Here is an 18,532-nt window from a genome sequence, read left to right as displayed (position 1 = left end):
AAAAATAAATACATTTGCACTGGTTATTATTTATGCACAATACTACATAGCAATAATCTATACATTTTCTAAGGATCTTTTTTTTTTTTTTTTTAAAAAAGGACGGGTACTGGACTGCGGATCACACTTGGGGAAACACTGGTCTACTGGATGGTGCTATCAGCTTAAATATTTTGAGTATTATTATTTTTTAATACTTTGGAAGTGACTAATTTTCTGATAAAGCATCATTAATGATCTGATTCTCTTTATTAAAATAACATCCCTGTAAAGTTACACGATTTTCTCCTCCATTTTTGATGTCTTTTTGATTAAGTCTTTAATCTTGCAAAGATTTACACATATGCGTAGTTCTACCAAAATGAGTAGTTCCACTTGTAATTCTTTTTGGCAAAGGAAATTGACTGTACAGGAAAAGAATGAAGCTTACTAAAGAAAGTGCTAGTAAATGTACAAAATAAAACAAAAGTATAAAAAAACTTTACACTAATGCAAGGGGTTACTTATAACCATACAAGTTGAACCTCTCTAGTGAGGCATCCTCCGGACCTGACCAGTGACTAACCAAAAGATCTGCTGAACCACAGAAGGCAATATTGCCTAGCAGCACTACCAACATCACCCTGGTTATTGGGCTCTTAGAAGAGGGGTAAATTAGAGCTAAATAACAGCACAGAACACTGACAGCCAGGACTGATGACTCTAAAAAAAACACTTTATGGGACCATGGAAAACATGGCTACACCCATGATAAGCAAACATCTGGCTAACTAGAATCATGCAGGACCAGAAAGTGCCAGACTAGAGAGGTTTAACCTCTATTGGGTGTAATATAATATTAGATTTAAGAATATAGTACGTAGGTTGATTGCCTTCCTGCTTTTCCAGGGCTTCATTGCCAATCAAACAAAGACCCAGGTAAAATATTTTAAAAAATGTCATTAAAAATATTTTTACAAATAAATAAATAAATACATACATACATACATATTTTCAGCAAGGGGAAAAGTGAAAATTTAACATGCCGATACATTTTCTACCTTATCAGTTAATATACAACTTACTTTTAACTACATCTCTAAAGCTTCTAAATCCCTGCTCTGGCAGGCAATCTTATTGCAATAACTAAAATATTTAAAGTATTTCTAAATCAACAAACATCCTCAGACTTATTCTGAGTGAGGCCAAGCACATAAAAAAAATCGAAGTCAATAAAAGTTTGTTCTAAACCATATACATTTAAACACACTGAAAATTAAGCTGCTCCTCTTTCAATAAGTTAAGCTGAAATATACTCAAAAGATGTAAAACTGTATACAAGAAAATTAGGAGTCAATCCTAAAATAAATCTACAATAGATAAGTTTATATAGACTGGATGGTTTTAGCGAACAGCCATGGAATATAGTTGTTTCCACTTCTAAAAGAATGCTACACTCTCAAAAACAAAAAGTTAACTGCAAGTTCTATCACCTACTTTGCTACTTTATGGCTACGTCTACACTTGCCCCAAACTTCGAAATAGCCACGCAAATGGCCATTTCGAAGTTTACTAATGAAGCGCTGAAATGCATATTCAGCGCTTCATTAGCATGAGGGTGGCCGCGGCACTTCGAAATTGATGCGCCTCGCTGCCGCGCGGCTTGTCCCAACAGGGCTCCTTTTCAAAAGGACCCCGCCTACTTTGAAGTCCCCTTATTCCAATGAGCTGATGGGAATAACGGGACTTCGAAGTAGGCGGGGTCCTTTTGAAAAGGAGCCCCGTCGGGACAAGCCGCACAGCGGCGAGGCGCGTCAATTTCGAAGTGCCGCGGCCACCTGCATGCTAATGAAGTGCTGAATATGCATTTCAGCGCTTCATTAGTAAACTTCGAAATGGCCATTTGCGTGGCTATTTCGAAGTTTGTGGCTAGTGTAGACACGGCCTATATGAAAAAAGTTTGATGAGCTCAGTCCAATTTTCAGAAATAAGTCGCATTAGGAAAAAAATGAACACAGCACTACTTCATTTTTGTTTTGTCTTACTAGAGAGACTGGGAAATGAACTAATGTCTAATTGCCAGAGATTTCCTCTTTGATGCTGGCCAGCGTCCAGATATTTGCTTGAACAACACTCATACAAAATACATACTGTATGGATGTCTTAAAAGGATTCCAGTCACAATGGCAGTTAATCCAGTGCCTTAGGAACACTAAATTCACATTTTTAAAAAGTATTTGTTTTAAGTCCATAATAAAAAGTTTCTGCACCACAAAGGCAGTCAGTAAAATAATGGTGAACAAGTCTCCTGGCTTTGACTTCTTCAGTATGAACATTAGATAATGCTGCTTCCCTATTTATAAAAAACACTGCTTCTGAAATATATGCTGAATCCTCCTAAATAACCATAATAAGAGGAACATTCAGCACACTTATTACTTAAATCTTACCTTTTTTAGCTGTTTTCAGGTGTGTGATGTCCAGATTCACTGTGGATTGCCAGCTCCCAATTCATGTGATATCTCAGCATGCACTATGCTGGTGATATCACACCCACCGAAGCCCATAGGGATGAAATTAGGGCAATGTAAGTCCCATGGTTTTACAATTTTGCAAAGTTTTCTAAAGTTTAATATGTTTACTTTATATACCATTTGGTACAATATAGGAAATATATTTTAAAGTAATTTAGCAAACTATGCAACACTGTATTGTAATATACTAAAAAGGAGGCGGTGGTGGAACATTACCTTACCCCTAAAGGCCAGCTCCAGTGTTGTTCTTTGGTGGGTATGAGGTCCCCGGTATAGAGCATACAGGGCCAACACATAGACCAGAAGCTGGCAATCCGCTGTGGGTCTGAATATCGCAAACCTGAAAAACAAACAAAAAAGTATGTTTTAAGTTACAAGTGTGCCAATTGTCCCATTTACCCTGGTTATCTGAAAAGTTATCTGAAATGTACAGTGTAGAGATTAAAATCTCATTTTGTTCTTTTACATAATCTAAAAAAGGTTAAATTTAAATATAACTTTCTAACAACTTCTAAATTTCTCTTTTTTGGGGGCATTAATGTGTTCCATTGGCCCATTTTTAGTCTCCAGGAACTGTGATTTTACATATCCAATAACCATGGCTTCATTTATAAGTGTATTAAGAAAAGAGTTTGCAACCTTACAATTGTCACCTGATATATCCGTATTTCCTTTAATTCTACACAAAACAGATCAGAGGTCACAAATTTCTAGTGACTATTACGAAGTTTTCTGTGCATATAAACTTCTAAGCAAAATGACTATACTAATTTCCAGGTAACATTTACCCCCAAGATAAAGATTTTCCTTATAAATTTATAACATATCCAGAGGAGAAAAATGGTTAAAACTGTATTTAAGCAGTATTAAAACTGCAACACAAAACAACAACACAGGCTAAATTTGAACTAAAGCTCCAAGCTTTAATCCTGCTTTTTGTCCCAGAGCACTGTATACTGTAGGAATTTCCAAACTATGTTCCACTATGTCAGTTGTGATCCATGAAAACCTATTGGGCAATATGATGTACATAAGAGCTTCTTGTTTCAAAATTTTACACTTAACTAAAAGATAGCTAAAAATATTATAAATACTTTTCTAAGATTATGGTTTCAGATAAACAATTGCTGTTGCTGACAAAGGATGTCATGTGTCCATAAATCAGAGAGAGATGTCCATGCAAAAGTCGCTCTATTCAGATGTGGTTCATGCTTCAAACAAGTTTGACAACCCTGGCAATATATTATGGGAAATCCCAGCATACAATTATACTCTGTTACTAATTATACTCCTGTCGTATTTGTTGGATACTTAACTCAGTAAAACATCTACACTAATCCAAAGTTTCAAATTCCTGGCTCACAAGACATATATATCTGTCCCTGTGTGACAAATTCAGATTCTGCACAGTACAAGTTCTCATTTTCTTTAAGGAAACAAAAAGACCCTCTGTCATAAGGATGTATATATTATCTACAGAAGCATAACCAATTCAGCACCATCTTAGCAAGCCTGAAAAAAATCCATCTCCCTAGGATAAATTCTGCAAGGTGATGAGAACTGTTGACCTCAATCAAGCAAATCATCTAAGTACATACGTAACTTTAAGGTTAATTATAAAGTTGGCATAAACTTTGTGGCACCAGATGTTGACTGCTCAGTACATTACAGAATCAAGCTCCATGAGAGGAGAGAACTGTCCTAATGTATCTGAGTGAGACAATGATTTTTAATAACACTTCAAAGACCAGATTTTCTTGTAACGCAGGTTGCAATCACGTTTACTCAGATCACGATCTGCCTACAACAGTCACCACTACCATCAAGTTATACTTATCTACCTTAGAAGGATTCCAAAGATGACTTTACTTACAATTACAAGGATGCAGTTGGAAATATCGCAGTTACAGAACACAACTCATCATAAGTACTCTGTTAGAAAGGAGGAATTCTTTCAGTGAAAACAACTGAGCATTATAATGGTGTTCCTTTATTCACAAAACATACACAGGAATACCACTGCTGTAGAAAAGTCTGATTTGCTTTTGTAATGTTTTTTGCTCTTGTTCAAAAATGTACAATAGTTTAAATAACATATTGAAAATGCCCTTGTAGGCAGCATATGACATTATATTAAGGACAGCCTGATGAAAACGACAGCTTAGTCCCTCCCACAATTTTGGAAAACATCTAAACGTAACGTTTCTAAAAATGTTTTGGAAAACAACATCACAAACGTGTTTCAAAATATAGAACTGATAAGACATAATTGACATATTTATCCAGATTTCTTTTAATAAAAGCTGTTTATTAAAAATAGATCTCTGAAGTTTTATCACAATCTCATTCTAACCACTTATTGAGATGGGTTGTTTCCAGCTAAATAAAATGGTTATGGACAATCAAACTATTCCAGCCTATCATATTTCACCAACTGTAATTCAGAAAAGCTGGAAACTTGCACAGACAAATTGTGTATATTAATTAAACTACATAGCAGTTCTGTGAGTGAGAGTGAAAACTGATAGCAGATACCCAACAGTCAACATCATTTAATAGTAGGGGAAAAAAAGGATTATTGGCCTACTCTGCTGTTTTCCCACAGTTACTCTCAGGCAGCTGTGCTGTATCTGCATTTAGCTAACAATCTACATGTGTGCCCCAGAGTGGAATATAGTGAAAGCAGCCAGTTTCCATTTTCAACCCCAGATCTTAAACTTTAGTTCCAGTTAGGAAGTGGAACATATACATTAGTCAGCTTGTGGTTTTGTTTGATAAATAAACCTATTGCCAGACAAATTTATGGCCAAATCAGTTACCTGGAATGTTTTTGTACTTTCCAAGATGGTCAGGGATACAATCTGGTGTCCCTAAACCTCTTACTGCCAGGAAACAGGACTGGGTGACAGGGAAATTACCCCATTCTGTGCAATCTTCTGATACAACTACTATCAGAAGACAGGATAGTGAGCTAGATGAACCATTGGTCTGATCTCGCATGGCCATTATATTATATTCTTAAATAATATATTCTTTATTCTAGCTTGATTTAATGGCTGAAACTCAAAAAAATTATATATATTTTTAAAATGTACTGTATTGCTGCAAGGTGTAAACACAGTATATGTAATATATTAAAAAAATCCATTTTTGAAAAATGCCTGGAATTTCTCTCTCACACACACCACCCCTCCACTACCGTCCCCCGCACACGCACCCACCCACACTCACTCCTAACTCTTGGCACCAAGGAATTTATTTAGCAAGACATTGTTCTTTCAGATAGAGTTCAAGTGCACATGGTAGAAATATTTCAGTTTTAATAATCTCTCCCTAATGGACGACTTCTGGTTCAAATAATCTCCTATTCATATCTACCTTTATTTCACTTACAAGATATCATTAAGTAGTCTTCAGATGTGCTCTTGCCATCATCATCATCTTCAGTCTTTATTGTAACTGTAGAACCAGGAACTGTACTGGCTGCTTGAATCACAGTTTCTGTATCTGAATTAGTTACGAGAACTTCTTCTGAAACCATTGTGGGTGAGTCAGCTCCTGGCACAGAGTCTTGAACAACATGTTCCAAATGTCCATCAGGACCCGTAACAAGGTCAGCCACAAAAACCTGATCAGGAACTCGAACAGTTTCTGTTATTAGATCAGAAGTCAAAACATGTTCACTAGTATCTAAAGCTTCTTCAATAGCAACATCAGCTTCCAAAACAGATTCAGGAACAATTACACCTTCTGTTACAACATCATTTTCAGTGATGATGTCTGGTCCTTGGACAACTTCAGCAGCTAAGCCATGATCAAGAGTTATCCCATCTTCCGTAACAACATCAGACACTAATACAGCTTCAGGGACGGACACAACAATATGGTCGCCATCAATATGAGCAGTACCAGCCATTCCAGCCACTGTGAAATAATTGTGAATGAGGGAAAATATGTTAACATTGACACCACTGTATCACATGTACTGTATCTAAAGAAAATAACTAGGGCACAGGTTATGCACAGAAGTATTCCCTTGTCTTCCAACAAATTTAATTAAATTTACGTGATGATGAACCCACATGACCCCACTGGAGTGCACTACTCTCTCCTCTGAATGGTGCATACAGTTGTACAGTGCTCAGAGATTGTGTAAGCAAGATAAACAAACACTGAATGCACACAGTGTGTATTTTTAAGAGAGAGAGTGATAAACTGACCTTTTAAGTATGCTGACCTCACTTTATGTACACTGTCCTTTGAAGTAGAAAAGGAATTCCAGACTCAGGAATCTGTAACTTGTAACCCATTTTTGGAGGTGCGGTTCAGAGTGAGGAGGCTTGATCGGAATGAGGGGAGACATCCTGACATCAGCAAATGCACATGCACACACACCCCCACCCACTCAGCACAGCAACCGGAAGCTCCAAGGCAGAGGGAGGAGCAGGAGGGCAGTGGAGGGAGGAGGCAGCGGAGGGAACTTAGGGGAGCTGATGCAGGGCTCTCAACCCATTCTGGTTCCAAGCCCCCACAAGGACAGGCTGTTTTTCCAGAAAATTCTGCAAGTAGTGTACAAAGAGTGCATCCAAACAATGTTATATGGAAGTACTGCATAACTGTAAACGAGCAATGTAACAACATTAACTAGGATGTTACGTGAGGAGTTACTGTACTTAAGAAACAAATCACCATACAGCTTTCTAAGATAAACACAGAGGGTGGTTTAACAAGATCTTTAAGGATTTCATACTATAAGCCAGTGGTTTTCAACCAGTGTGTCATGAGAACTGGCCAAATGTGCCATGAAATAGCATCAATTTTCCCTCGCCATGGTTCTTTGCAGAACCACAGGGGAGACTCATGAGCCTGCGCCAGCTGGGGCTCAAGCAGCAAGGCTGCTTGAGTCCCAGGTGGCAAAGGATTGGTTAATTTCCCCATGCAGTGACTCTTTGCAGAACCACTGCAGGAGACCATTTATGCCAGCAGGCAGCCGAAAAGCTGCTTCCTGTCCTGAAAAGGGTGCTGGGGAGTCCACCCTTCTCCTTGCTGTGGCAAGCAGGGAGGGAAGGCAGAAGCCTGTTGGAGCTGGGACGTGGTTTAAATGCCACATTCTGGCTCCAACGGGGCTGGCAGGGATGGAGCCTCCTGCTCCCCGCTATCCCCCAAGCAGCTGAGTAACCTCTGAAATTTTCAGCAGTTACTCAATTACTCAACATCTCTAGCATGGCACACGTTCACTTGCCTGCCTTTTTTCGACCTGTCGAAGATTGTGTTATCTGTGGCGGATTTGAAACATCAATGCATTTGACCCTTGTTTAGCTTGCTGTATGCGCTATGTTGCAAACCTCTCTAGTAAGACCATAACCATAGTAAATGTAAGTAAATGTGACATTTACGAGCAAGCGATTCAGCTGAAAAAAGTGGGTGTACCATGGAATTCTCTGTTCACTGAAGTGTGCCATATTACTGAAAAGGCTGGGAACCACTGCTGTAAGCTATTGAATATCTTGACTTAATAAACAAGTATTGAGGGTGCTTAGTGCCACAGAGAAGGCATTCAGAACTTTTACAAATTACTGCTGAGTCAATTTACTCAAGTTCTAAATCATCCAGAATTAACACTGCAGATTTTACAACTGCTTTAGTCTTTTTCAACATCAGCAACTAAAATGTATACTGATAAAAAGTGGGAATCCATATATCTATAACTTGCTTCCTGAAAGACTGACTCTGTAGGGCACTCTAAAGACAAAATTAAATACATGCTAAATATTATTATAAACTGTTGGTCAACCTTACATTTGAGCATTAGCTACATTAAAGGATATACAAAGTATCTTTTATTTAAAAGATCTCAACTATTTTATGCATTAGAAAATTTTAAAAATAAAATGTTTTACCAAAATCTTGCATAATCATAGTGTGAGGCATTTTGGATTCCTGTGTCTGCAGTCCTAGACTTCCACCACCTGGATCCATAGTCAGCTAAGCTCTTTCACAAACTGCTGTAAAAACAAAATTGTAAATTTTATTAAAAGTGTATTGTACTAATGTTGGCTTAACTCTGCTGGACTAGTCTGATATGAGTCCACACATGCAGACATAGAAATGTATCCCTGAAAAAGCGAAGCTAAAAATACAGATACTACCTTACACAATTCACTTGGTCATATTATTTTATGATCCTGTATTAGATTTCAATCCTGCAAATACATCCATGAGTAGCCTGATAAAATCAAAAAGGACTAAAATGTACAAAAGTGAACAAAATGAACAAAAAGCAAGTGCAAGTATTTGCTCCACTGGGTCTCAGTTACAAAGTCTAACAAGTAAAAACTATATGATCTAGCACTGTTTAGCTTACAATATGTAAGGATTTACCTGAATGTGCTACTGGACCACCTTTAAACAATCAAAAAACCATACAGATACACACTTCAACTTCAACAGTCAACTCTGTAGTAACTGAGCCCACACCTTTTGTACCTCTATTGGGCGGCACAGTATGAAAATATACTCTGAAATTCTCTCGACAGCATCACTAATGACAGCTTATTAAAATGTCAAAAGCACTACTGACAATAGCAACAAATACGGCGTGAGTATTGTTTAACAACAGAGGACAGTTACCTAGATCCTAGATACACATACAAAAATCTGTCATCAAACAGTTTGGGTTGCTACACACACAACTTACTAGCCACAAAAATAAGGAAATCAAAGATATACTAACTAATAAGTATGCACGCAACCCACAAGATGTACATTAACATTACAACTGCAATACACTACAGACCATGCACCAAAATCTTAACTCTGCTGCACTTTCATCTGTCTGTATATATTTTTACCTGATTATTTCCTCCCTTCTCCAATACTAGCATTTGTAGGCATCTAGTGTAGAAGGTTGTGATCAGAGAGTGAAGTCTGGTAAAGGGTTGTGGGTGTAAAGGCTATTAAAGTGGATGATGGAAAATGACATCCCAGGTAAATATCTGGTTTAAATTATCAGGGAACGGTCTGTAGCATATGGTAGTTGTAATAATAAGATGGAGTAGAGGGCTTTACAGTAGGAGACTTCTTATGTCCTTGTTTTTGAGAGATCGCTAAGTAGGGTGTGTGTAATTCATAAAGTCCTTTCCCAGGGGTTTTAAAAAACAAAGTTTAATTGGTATGGGGTTTGGATAAAAGTCAGTGGGCAGGCCTGCCAGCGTAAAAGTGCTGCAAATGGAAAACATTTTATCTGTCAGTAGCTACACATTAACCCTGCTGTAGCAGAATAAAATCTGACAAAACAGTACCTCCTATGGTCGCATTACTTTGTTAGCTAGAGAAATAATTCAAGTTTTGCCCCTGATTTCCATCAACAATCTCTAGCTGTAGTTTTGTGATGCTTCAGAGATGTGGAAGAGGGTAGAATAAGGGCCAGGTGAGGCATTGAAGTTCAAATGGTGATGAAATTGGAGCTAGTAATGCTGAGGGTATGAAGTTATGAACAGATCAATGGTTAACCCAACTATGCTGCTAATGCAATCATTCTGTGCCAAAAACGACAAGTATCAGAGGAGTAGCCATGTTAGTGCCAATAATCAAATCACTCTGCCTAGTATTGTTTTGCAGTGTGATCACTCTCACTCCAGCTTGCTAACTCCAGTGGAGTAACCCTAGTGTACCAACAGGAGCTGTTGAGCTGTTGCAGGGAAGACAACAAATTAGAGCATGAATAGTGGCCGAACAGGCATAAATAACAAGGCACCTGGATGTACAAATGCAAATTTGTTCGTCTTTAAGGTGCCACAGGACTCCTCATTGTTTTTTGCTCGGACTAACACATCTACCCTTCTGAAATTGAACAGACATTTATTATTCTTATTTGAATTACAAGAGTGCCTAGGCCCCCCACTAATGGATCAGAATCCCATTGTGCCATACTAACAGAATAAAAACATAGGTTGAAAGTTCAAAGCAGAAGGGACTAAATGCAAGACATGGGACTATCAACAAATGGGGGAAACACAACCCAGGAGTAACAAAGTGTAAGTCAGCATGGGTGTCAGCATCCCTGCTTCAGGGCCATGTACTCTCTCTTTCCCTCTCATGCCCCCATAGACGCCCAAGGGATTTAAGAAGAAAAACGAACAAGAAGTCCTCTCCCCTCTTTCTTGCAGTAGAGGGAAATGGCATCTGTACGAACGAAAAAATTGAGTGACCTGGAACTCAGGCAATCTACCTGGGTCAGTTGTTTGATTTTATTCTACACAGGGACCAAAGTCCAGCATCTCCACAAAGGGTGTGCTGCTTGAAGACAGGTTCATTTTGCTCTGTTGTAATTTGTGGTCGAGTCTACTAGTTTCCAAATTTTGAAGGATTTGGCCAAATTTACTGTCCCTCTTAGCAGCTACAACAATCTTCAGAAGCTTGAGAGCTGAGCCACACCTGCAGCCTTGTGGGAGCAGCCTCGCTGAACACACCTCCTGGAGTTCAGGGCTTCAGCTCAGAGATCCCTCATCTGCTGAGGGCAAGAGCAGGCCATACCAAGCTGTGTGTGAGACATAAGTAGTTTGTGGGGGCTGGAGAAACGGCTTGAAAGCATGCCCCTAATTTGTGCCTTACCATGGCTGGAAGTGAACCAACTCAAGTAGGCCCCTTAAGATCTCTGTGTAGTATCTGGTGCCCAGAGGATGCTTAAAAGCCAAAATTTGTCCTTGCATGGACTACACCCCTATTGTCTTTCATGGAGGTTCTTTCACAAAATTCCTCTGTGTGCTGTTGAACTTCTCACCTACAGTAAATACAACTCCTAAATGACTAGCGTTCTCTTATATTTTGTTGCAGTGTGCTCAAAACCCAGCTCCCTGACCACCACTTACCCCCACCCTCCATCTGTTAGACTGGCACAGATCCATAGGAGAAAAAGAAAACAGGAAGATATGTTCATAGAGAATATGGAAGACGTCCATGTGGACAGAGCACAGGTAAATGCATTGACGAGAACCATGCTGGACGAGCAGCGGACTGATCAGGAAGAAAGGAGAGTGCTCAGACAGCATGAATTGTAGACCCAGGAGCAGGCATTGCAGCTAATGAGGCAGTAAGCAGAGCTGCTGAGGTGCCTGGTAGAGGAGCACAGAGGCCCACTGCAACCCACACTGAACCACATTGCCCTCCTCACTATGTTCGCTATCTTCCCCACCTCAGCACCCCAGAATACAGGTGAGGGAAGGCAATGGAGTCAAGAGCTGCCTTGCATTCTACTCCCAGGGACATTTGGGAGCAGAAGGCTGACATTCCTATACCTGTGATGGCAAAATGCCCTAGAATACCCACTTCTGAAGTCCCCACAATTAACTCTTTTTGCATGCGTCTACACAGGAATTATTTTGGAATAATGGCCACTATTCCAAAATAACCTTGTGAGCATCTGCACAGAAAAACTGCTCATTCGAAACAGCAGACAGTATATTTTGAATTCTGTAAACCTCATTCTACAAGGACTACCTCCTATTCTGAAATAAATTTTTGGAATAGGAGCTGTATAGACAGGGAATAGGGCTACTCTGAAATAAGTTATGGTGCTTCCATGGGCTCTAATCCAAAATAGGCTCTGCTGTGTGTGGACGCTCTATTTCAAAATAGCTGAGCCCTATTTCAATACATACTACCTACGTCTACATTAGCTCCTTCTTTTCGAAAGGGGCATGGAAATGAGCGAGGACAGAAAATGCTAATGAGGCACTGCCATGAATATGCAGCACCTCATTAGCATAGTGGCAGCCGTGGCAATTCAAAACTGCCACTTTCAAATTGCGCGCTACCTGTGTAGATGGAGGCCTTTTGAAAGGACCCCCCCAATCTTCAAAAGCCCCTTATTCCTATTTGGTTTTAGGAATAAGGGACTTTCAAAGACTGCAGGGTCATTTTGAAAGGCCCCCCATGTAGATGGGTTGTGTGTGATTCAAAAGTGGCACTTACAAATTGCCACGGCTGCATATTCATGGCAGTGCCTCATTAGCATCTTCCATCCTCGCTCATTACCATGCCCCTTTCGGAAAAAAGGGACAGGGGAGGTGTAGCCATTTTGTGTGTAGGCATGCTATTTCAAAATAAGCTGTTGTGGAAAATCTCTTCTAGAATATGTTATTCTGACATAATGCTGCTACGTAGATGTAGCCTCAGTGTCCCCTCAATAAAATGGATTAAGCTCACAAAACCAGTGTCTTTATTGCTTGTGTTGCACCAGGGGGAAGGGTTACAGGCTTCACCGGCAAACACATCATTCGGAGGGACATCCTTATGAGCAACGGACATGACTGTCATATTGCGGTCCTGTAATTCACAAAGCTGTCCTGCATAACCTCCCTGACTAGCAGTGCCCCTTGCTGTACTCTCCTTAGTTCCTGGCGTCTGACTGCTCATACTTATTCGCCAGGTGATCTGCTTTGGCCCTCCAGCCTGGCATGAAATTCTCCCCCTTGCTCTCATATAGAACCATGAGGAGAACGTTACCTTCACAGAGGTCCGAGCCAGAAGGCTTCTGAACATGGCTTTTAAATGGCCAAATGCATATTCTGCACTTGCTCAGCCTGTAGTTGAACTGCTCCCTACTGGGGTCCAGGCTACCCGTGTATGGCTTCATGAGCCAAGGCAGCAAGGGGTAAGTTAGATCACCCAGAATCACTATTGGCATCTCCATGTCTCCAATGATGATTTTCTGGTCTGGGAATACAGTTCCATTCTGCAGTTTTCTGAACAGACCAGAATTCCTAAAGACCACATCATGCACGTTTCCTGACCATCCCACACTGATGTCGGTGAAATGACCCTGGTGATCCACCAACTCCTGCAACATGATGGAGAAGTACCCCTGGAGGTTTAATGTACTATGTTGCAAAGTGGTCGGGTACCAAGTTAGGTATGTACTTTCCATCAATCGCCCTGCCCCCCCACAGTAAGGGAACCCCATTACGGCAAGTGTACACTATGCCCTGCACATTTCCCAGAGTCACTGTCTTTTGTAGAACAAGGATATTGAATGCCTTGGCTATCTGGATCACAACAGCCCAAACTGCAGATTTCCCTATCTCTGAACTGGCTGCCCACTGGCCATTAGCTGTCTGGCATTGCAAGCTTCCACAGAGCTATTGCCACATGCTGAACTATCAAACCAGGTCTCAATTTGGAATCACAGCATTTTAAGGTGGGGGAAAACAGTTCACCAAGTTCCCTGAAAGTCCTGCAGAACAATGCAGTCCCACCAGTCTGAGTGTCTTTCCCTGAACCAGAACCAGCACACCACTGTGTACAAAGGGCACAGCCAGCATTTCCCTGTTCCTCCTGTCCAGCATTTCATATTGATGTATATCCATGTCCTCAGAGTCTTCATCACTTTGAAGGCTGCTTCAGCTCTGTACATACTGCAGCACAATGTGCAAGGTGCTCATAATACTTGCCACAGCAGTCTGAAACTGGTTGGGTTTCATACTAGTTTTGCAATGGCATCTGTATGGATACCCAGTGAAAAAAGGGCACTAAAACACTTTTGTCGTTGCTTTCTAAAGGGATGGGGAAGAGACAAGCACATTGCATGATGCTGACTACATTGAGAACCACCTGCAGCATGTTCTTGTCCTCTCAGACACTGGGACAGAAACCCACAATGCAACAGAGCAGCAGGAACTGTGGGTTAGGTACAAAGTTGAAGCTGGTAATGCTAATAGGGACATACACCATCAACCTTATGTGCCAGTGTGGATATGCACCTTTGACTTTATAAAATCAGGTGCTACAAACTCAACCTTAACAAATAGCGCAGACATACTCCTAGAGGTCCCCAGAAGCTGCAGTTTCCACAAATGCTGAGGAAGGGAGACACCTGCATGCAGAAAACTCCACAGAATACCTGAGAGCAAGCATCAGGCTGTTTCTCTGAATCTCAGGGCTCTGGGGTGGGGGAGTTAATCTGGGCAAAGAAAGTTGCTCAGGTATATTGGCTCAGGGTGGGGGGGCTGTGGCTGGGCTCAGGACTCTGTGGGGATGGAGAGATAGGAACTAGATTGTCGAAGGAGTTTAGCTCTCTACTCCCAGAGGAATGTTTGTGTTTGTAATGTCAGACATACTAGCTACCAAGTATTTTCAAATAAATTATCACAATAATTGAAACTGGCATGATAGTGTAGTGTTATTCTGACAAATTCTACAGAACTAATATTATGGACACACATTTTTAAGGTGCAGCATTAACCCAGGAATACTTTCAAAATGGTGTTCTCTTGTTTGCAACTGTATTGCTTTGTTGACCCATATTTAGGTTTGTGATCCAGCTGCAAAAAATAGGTCATGGACTATGAAATAAGCTCTCCCCTGCTTGTGGGAGCCTGGGGCTCCTAGCTGCTAATCTGGCCACACTGGGGAGGGACAGCTGTTCCACCTCTGAAAAGGCCTCTCTTTCTGGGGAGAGCTGACATACCTCCAGAGACAGCACATGGTGGCACATCTTCACTTCCGTACTGCAGAACCCCAGGAACTGGGCTTCAAGCTTTCATTCCTGCCCCACTCAGCATTGTGGCTCTTGCGCCAGCTCCAGGCATGGTGCCCAGGGCTTTCTCCTGCAGCAGTTCCTGCAGAGCTGGAAACTTTTGCTTCCAGAAGCTGCAGCTGGGGCAGCCTGGGGTTGGAGCCTCTTCCCCCTCCAGTGGCTCCTTCTGAGCCCGAGGGCTTGTGTTCTGGCTGCAGTCGGGGCAGTCAGGGATCTGATTTTAGTGGAGCGTGGGGTAATTTCTGCACTCCCATCCCACTGCTCCAACTTGGAGCTTCCATATCCACCTCCATCACCACTCTGGCAGGATCACGGAGCAGCTGGGGCTCCAGGCTTCTCCTCCCAGCCTCCAGCCAGGGCTTCCAAGTGTGCCCCTCCCCTCCCCACTCTCAGCTGGGGCTCAGGGATTCTGTATGCCCCCTCCAATCAAGGTAAGACTCCCCTACCCCAGTGGGGTTTGGGGCAGTTCAGGCTTGGGACTTTCTCCCCCGCCAGCAGCTCCAGTCAGGGTAATCCAGGCTTGCGGACCCATCACCCACTGCTTCAGTATGGAATCAGGAAACCTCTACTAACCTGCACCTTCAGGAACCTCTTCTAACTGCAGAAAGCTGGGAGAATGCTGCCTTCAGAGAAGTGAGGGTGGCAATATCAGAAACACACCCACCCCCAACCCAATGATCCTGTTTTGCATCTGGACTTTCATGGTCACAACAGCATGAAATTTCAGATATAAACATCTGAAATCAAAAAAACTGACTAATGAAGAAACCCTCTGGCCAGGAAACTGACCAGAATGAACTATGAATTTGGTAGATCCCTAATTATAAACTCCAGATTCTTTTGCAGAGTACTCCTTCCCAGGCAAAGATGGCGTGAGGTATAAGCAGACTAAGCAATTGCTTAGGGCCCTAAGCAATGCAAGGAAATCTTCTATTTGCTTTTTACTGTGTGTTGTGGAAAGAGGGTAAAATAGCTCTGCTTAGGACCCACAATGGCTAGTATCATCTGTGTTCCCAGGCAGTCATTTCCCATACTGTATTTGTGCAACTGAGCCTTCCTTCCTAAGCGTAATGCTTGGCATTTCTCCTTATTGAATTTAATTATATTTATTTCAAAACAATTCATCATTTGTCAAGCTAATTTTAAATGGTAACCCTGTTTTCAAAAAGCAACGCATCCCACATGGTATCATCTGTAAACCTTAGAAGCGTACTCTCTGTGGTAAGGGTTCTCAAACTTCACCATGTTGTGATCTTCTAACAGACATTACCATATGATTCAAGGAGGGGGGACCAAAGTCTAAGCCTGCCCAAGTCCTGCTACCTTGGGCAGGGGACCTGTAACCTGAACCCCGCTGCCTAGCACTGAAGTCTTCAGTTCTGACCTTCGGTAGTGGGGCTCAAACTTCAGCCCCAGGTTCCAGCAAATGAAAGCCAGCCCCAGCCGCACCAGGAAAATGAGTTCACAACCTTCTTTGGGGTCCCAAAACACTATTGAGAACTGCTGCTCTACAGCATTATCCAAATTATTTTTTGAAGATATTTATAGATGTATTCAGAACAGATTCCCGCAGGACACTCAATATGCCCTTGTGGTTTGATTGTAAACCATTAATAACTGCTCTCTGAATACATTTTTCTAACCAGTATTGCACTCATCTCAGAGTAGGTTCATCTGTGTTATATTTTTCAAGTTTTTTTTAAATGAGACGGTCATGTTTGCTACCATCAGAATTGTCACTAAAGGTAAATTATATCCTCAGCTTCCTCCCATCCACAATGCTTGTTACCCTGCCAAAGAAAGATTGGTTTGACATAATTTGTTTTTGATAAATCCATGGTGACCGATACTTATTACCTTATCATCTTCTAGGTGCTTACAAACTGACAAATTACTTGCTCCATTGTCTCTCTAGTACCAAAGTTAAGCTGACTGGTCTATAATTGCCTGGTTGGTTCTTCTTCCTCTTTTTATAGGCAGGTACTATATTTGCCTGTTTTCAGACCTCAAGGATCTCCTTTGTCCTCCATGCGTTCTCAAAGACAAGCAGTAGTGGCTGACAGATTTCTTCAGCCAGTTCTATAGGTATTTTGGGGTGTTTCTCCATCAGGTCCTATGATGACTTATACTAATCCAAGCATCTTATTGACGCTTGTGTCAGCCACTGCAGCACTCCGATATGGACAGTGTAATTTCTCTTCAATCACTGGAGCAGCACTCTCCCAGTGATTAAAAGAACCCACCCCAAAGAAGGGTGGTAGCTTTATTGTCTATAAAGCACTGTCTGTACTGGCACTTTTCAGCCCTAAAACTTTTATTACTCGTGGGGCTGTTTCACACCAATGAACAAAAGAAGTAGTGGTATAGATACATTAGGTACAGAACCACTTAATTCAGGGGCAGGAAAAATAGGCTTTGGGGGAAGGCTCCCCAAACCTTTTAGTCTAGCCTCTGCCAGGCTCCTAAGGCTGCAGAAAGGACAGAGCTTTAAGTACTGCCACACCCCCTCAGCTCCTATTTGCTGGAAATAGTTCTCTCAGCTCCTATATGCTGGAAACTAGTCAATGGGAGCTGAGAAATTGGCTGCACTGCTCCATGCCCAGCAAAATCTCTCAGCTTGCATTGGCTGGAGGAACAAAACTGACCAATGGGAGCTGAGAAATTGTCTTGAGGGTAGGGAAAGTGCAGCACAATTTCTCAGTTCCCATTGGCCAGCTTCTGACCAATAGGAGCTGAGAGATTTTACTGTGGGTGAGCACAGGAAGCCCTCTCTGCTCCTCCCGGCATGCCAGGAAAATACGTGGTCCGGCCAGATGAGTGTGTCCCAGTTTTGGGAGGTGTACAAGTTACAAATCACACAAAAGTTAATGGATTAAAAGATTATTAAAAGATTTAAGCATCCAATCCTGCAATCCAGTCACACTATAATTTCTCCTGACTGAATAAATTCTGAACATTCTAAGTACAGAATTAGGTGCTTTCATCATTATCTGATTTAAAAAAACAGATCTAGAATCTTATACCTTCCAATTTTTAGTGAAGAAATATTCTCAAATTAAGCTACAGCCATACAAACTACTCTCATGACAGATGCTGCAGTATATTTTTAATATAACTAAATCAGAATTAATTGTAGACTATAAATGGCTGGTTGACTATTCTAATGTCAAAATTAATATAAAATCCTGGCAGTTTCCTGACCACACTTTTCCAACCTCACTTGTGATAAAGATGATCTTGATATAAAACCTTTTACAACTGACTAGATCAGGGGTGAGTAAACATTACACATAGGGCTCCCCTTTCGTCCCTGTAATTAGCCAGGGCCTCCCAACGTGTGTAAGAAAATCCAAACCAACAGAAATTTATTTTACATTCATATGCAAAACAAAACAAAACAAAACAAAACTTTTGGCATGTGCCAGTCTATGTGAGGCACCAAAATAAACTGCAATGGTGCAATGGGAGAGAGGATAAGCACTAT

General features: G+C 41.2%; 1 protein-coding gene across 7 annotated transcripts in view; it reads right to left on the bottom strand.

Annotated features, from left to right (window-relative positions):
* Nucleotides 1-18,532, bottom strand: part of ZNF711 (zinc finger protein 711) — a 37,270-nt gene that overhangs the window by 10,195 nt on the left and 8,543 nt on the right. For 3 of the 7 annotated variants that reach the window (XM_075007481.1, XM_075007480.1, XM_075007484.1), the window contains 2 exons: nt 8,414-8,518; nt 5,907-6,437 (listed from right to left, as the gene is read on the bottom strand). In XM_075007481.1, coding sequence (XP_074863582.1) covers nt 5,907-6,437; nt 8,414-8,492 — 610 coding nt within the window. In that variant the 5' untranslated portion in view covers nt 8,493-8,518. Of the gene's footprint in view, nt 1-2,429; nt 2,518-2,734; nt 2,854-4,386; nt 4,428-5,906; nt 6,438-6,733; nt 8,390-8,413; nt 8,519-18,532 lie in introns of those variants that run through there. The other 4 variants (XM_075007486.1, XM_075007482.1, XM_075007483.1 and 1 more) reach the window with 4 other exon arrangements.

The sequence above is a fragment of the Carettochelys insculpta genome, chromosome 13, assembly GCF_033958435.1.
Source record: "Carettochelys insculpta isolate YL-2023 chromosome 13, ASM3395843v1, whole genome shotgun sequence".
NCBI classification, from domain to species: domain Eukaryota; kingdom Metazoa; phylum Chordata; order Testudines; family Carettochelyidae; genus Carettochelys; species Carettochelys insculpta.
The sequence above is the reverse complement of the archived record's forward strand: the minus strand, read 5'-3'. Positions and strand labels throughout refer to the sequence as shown.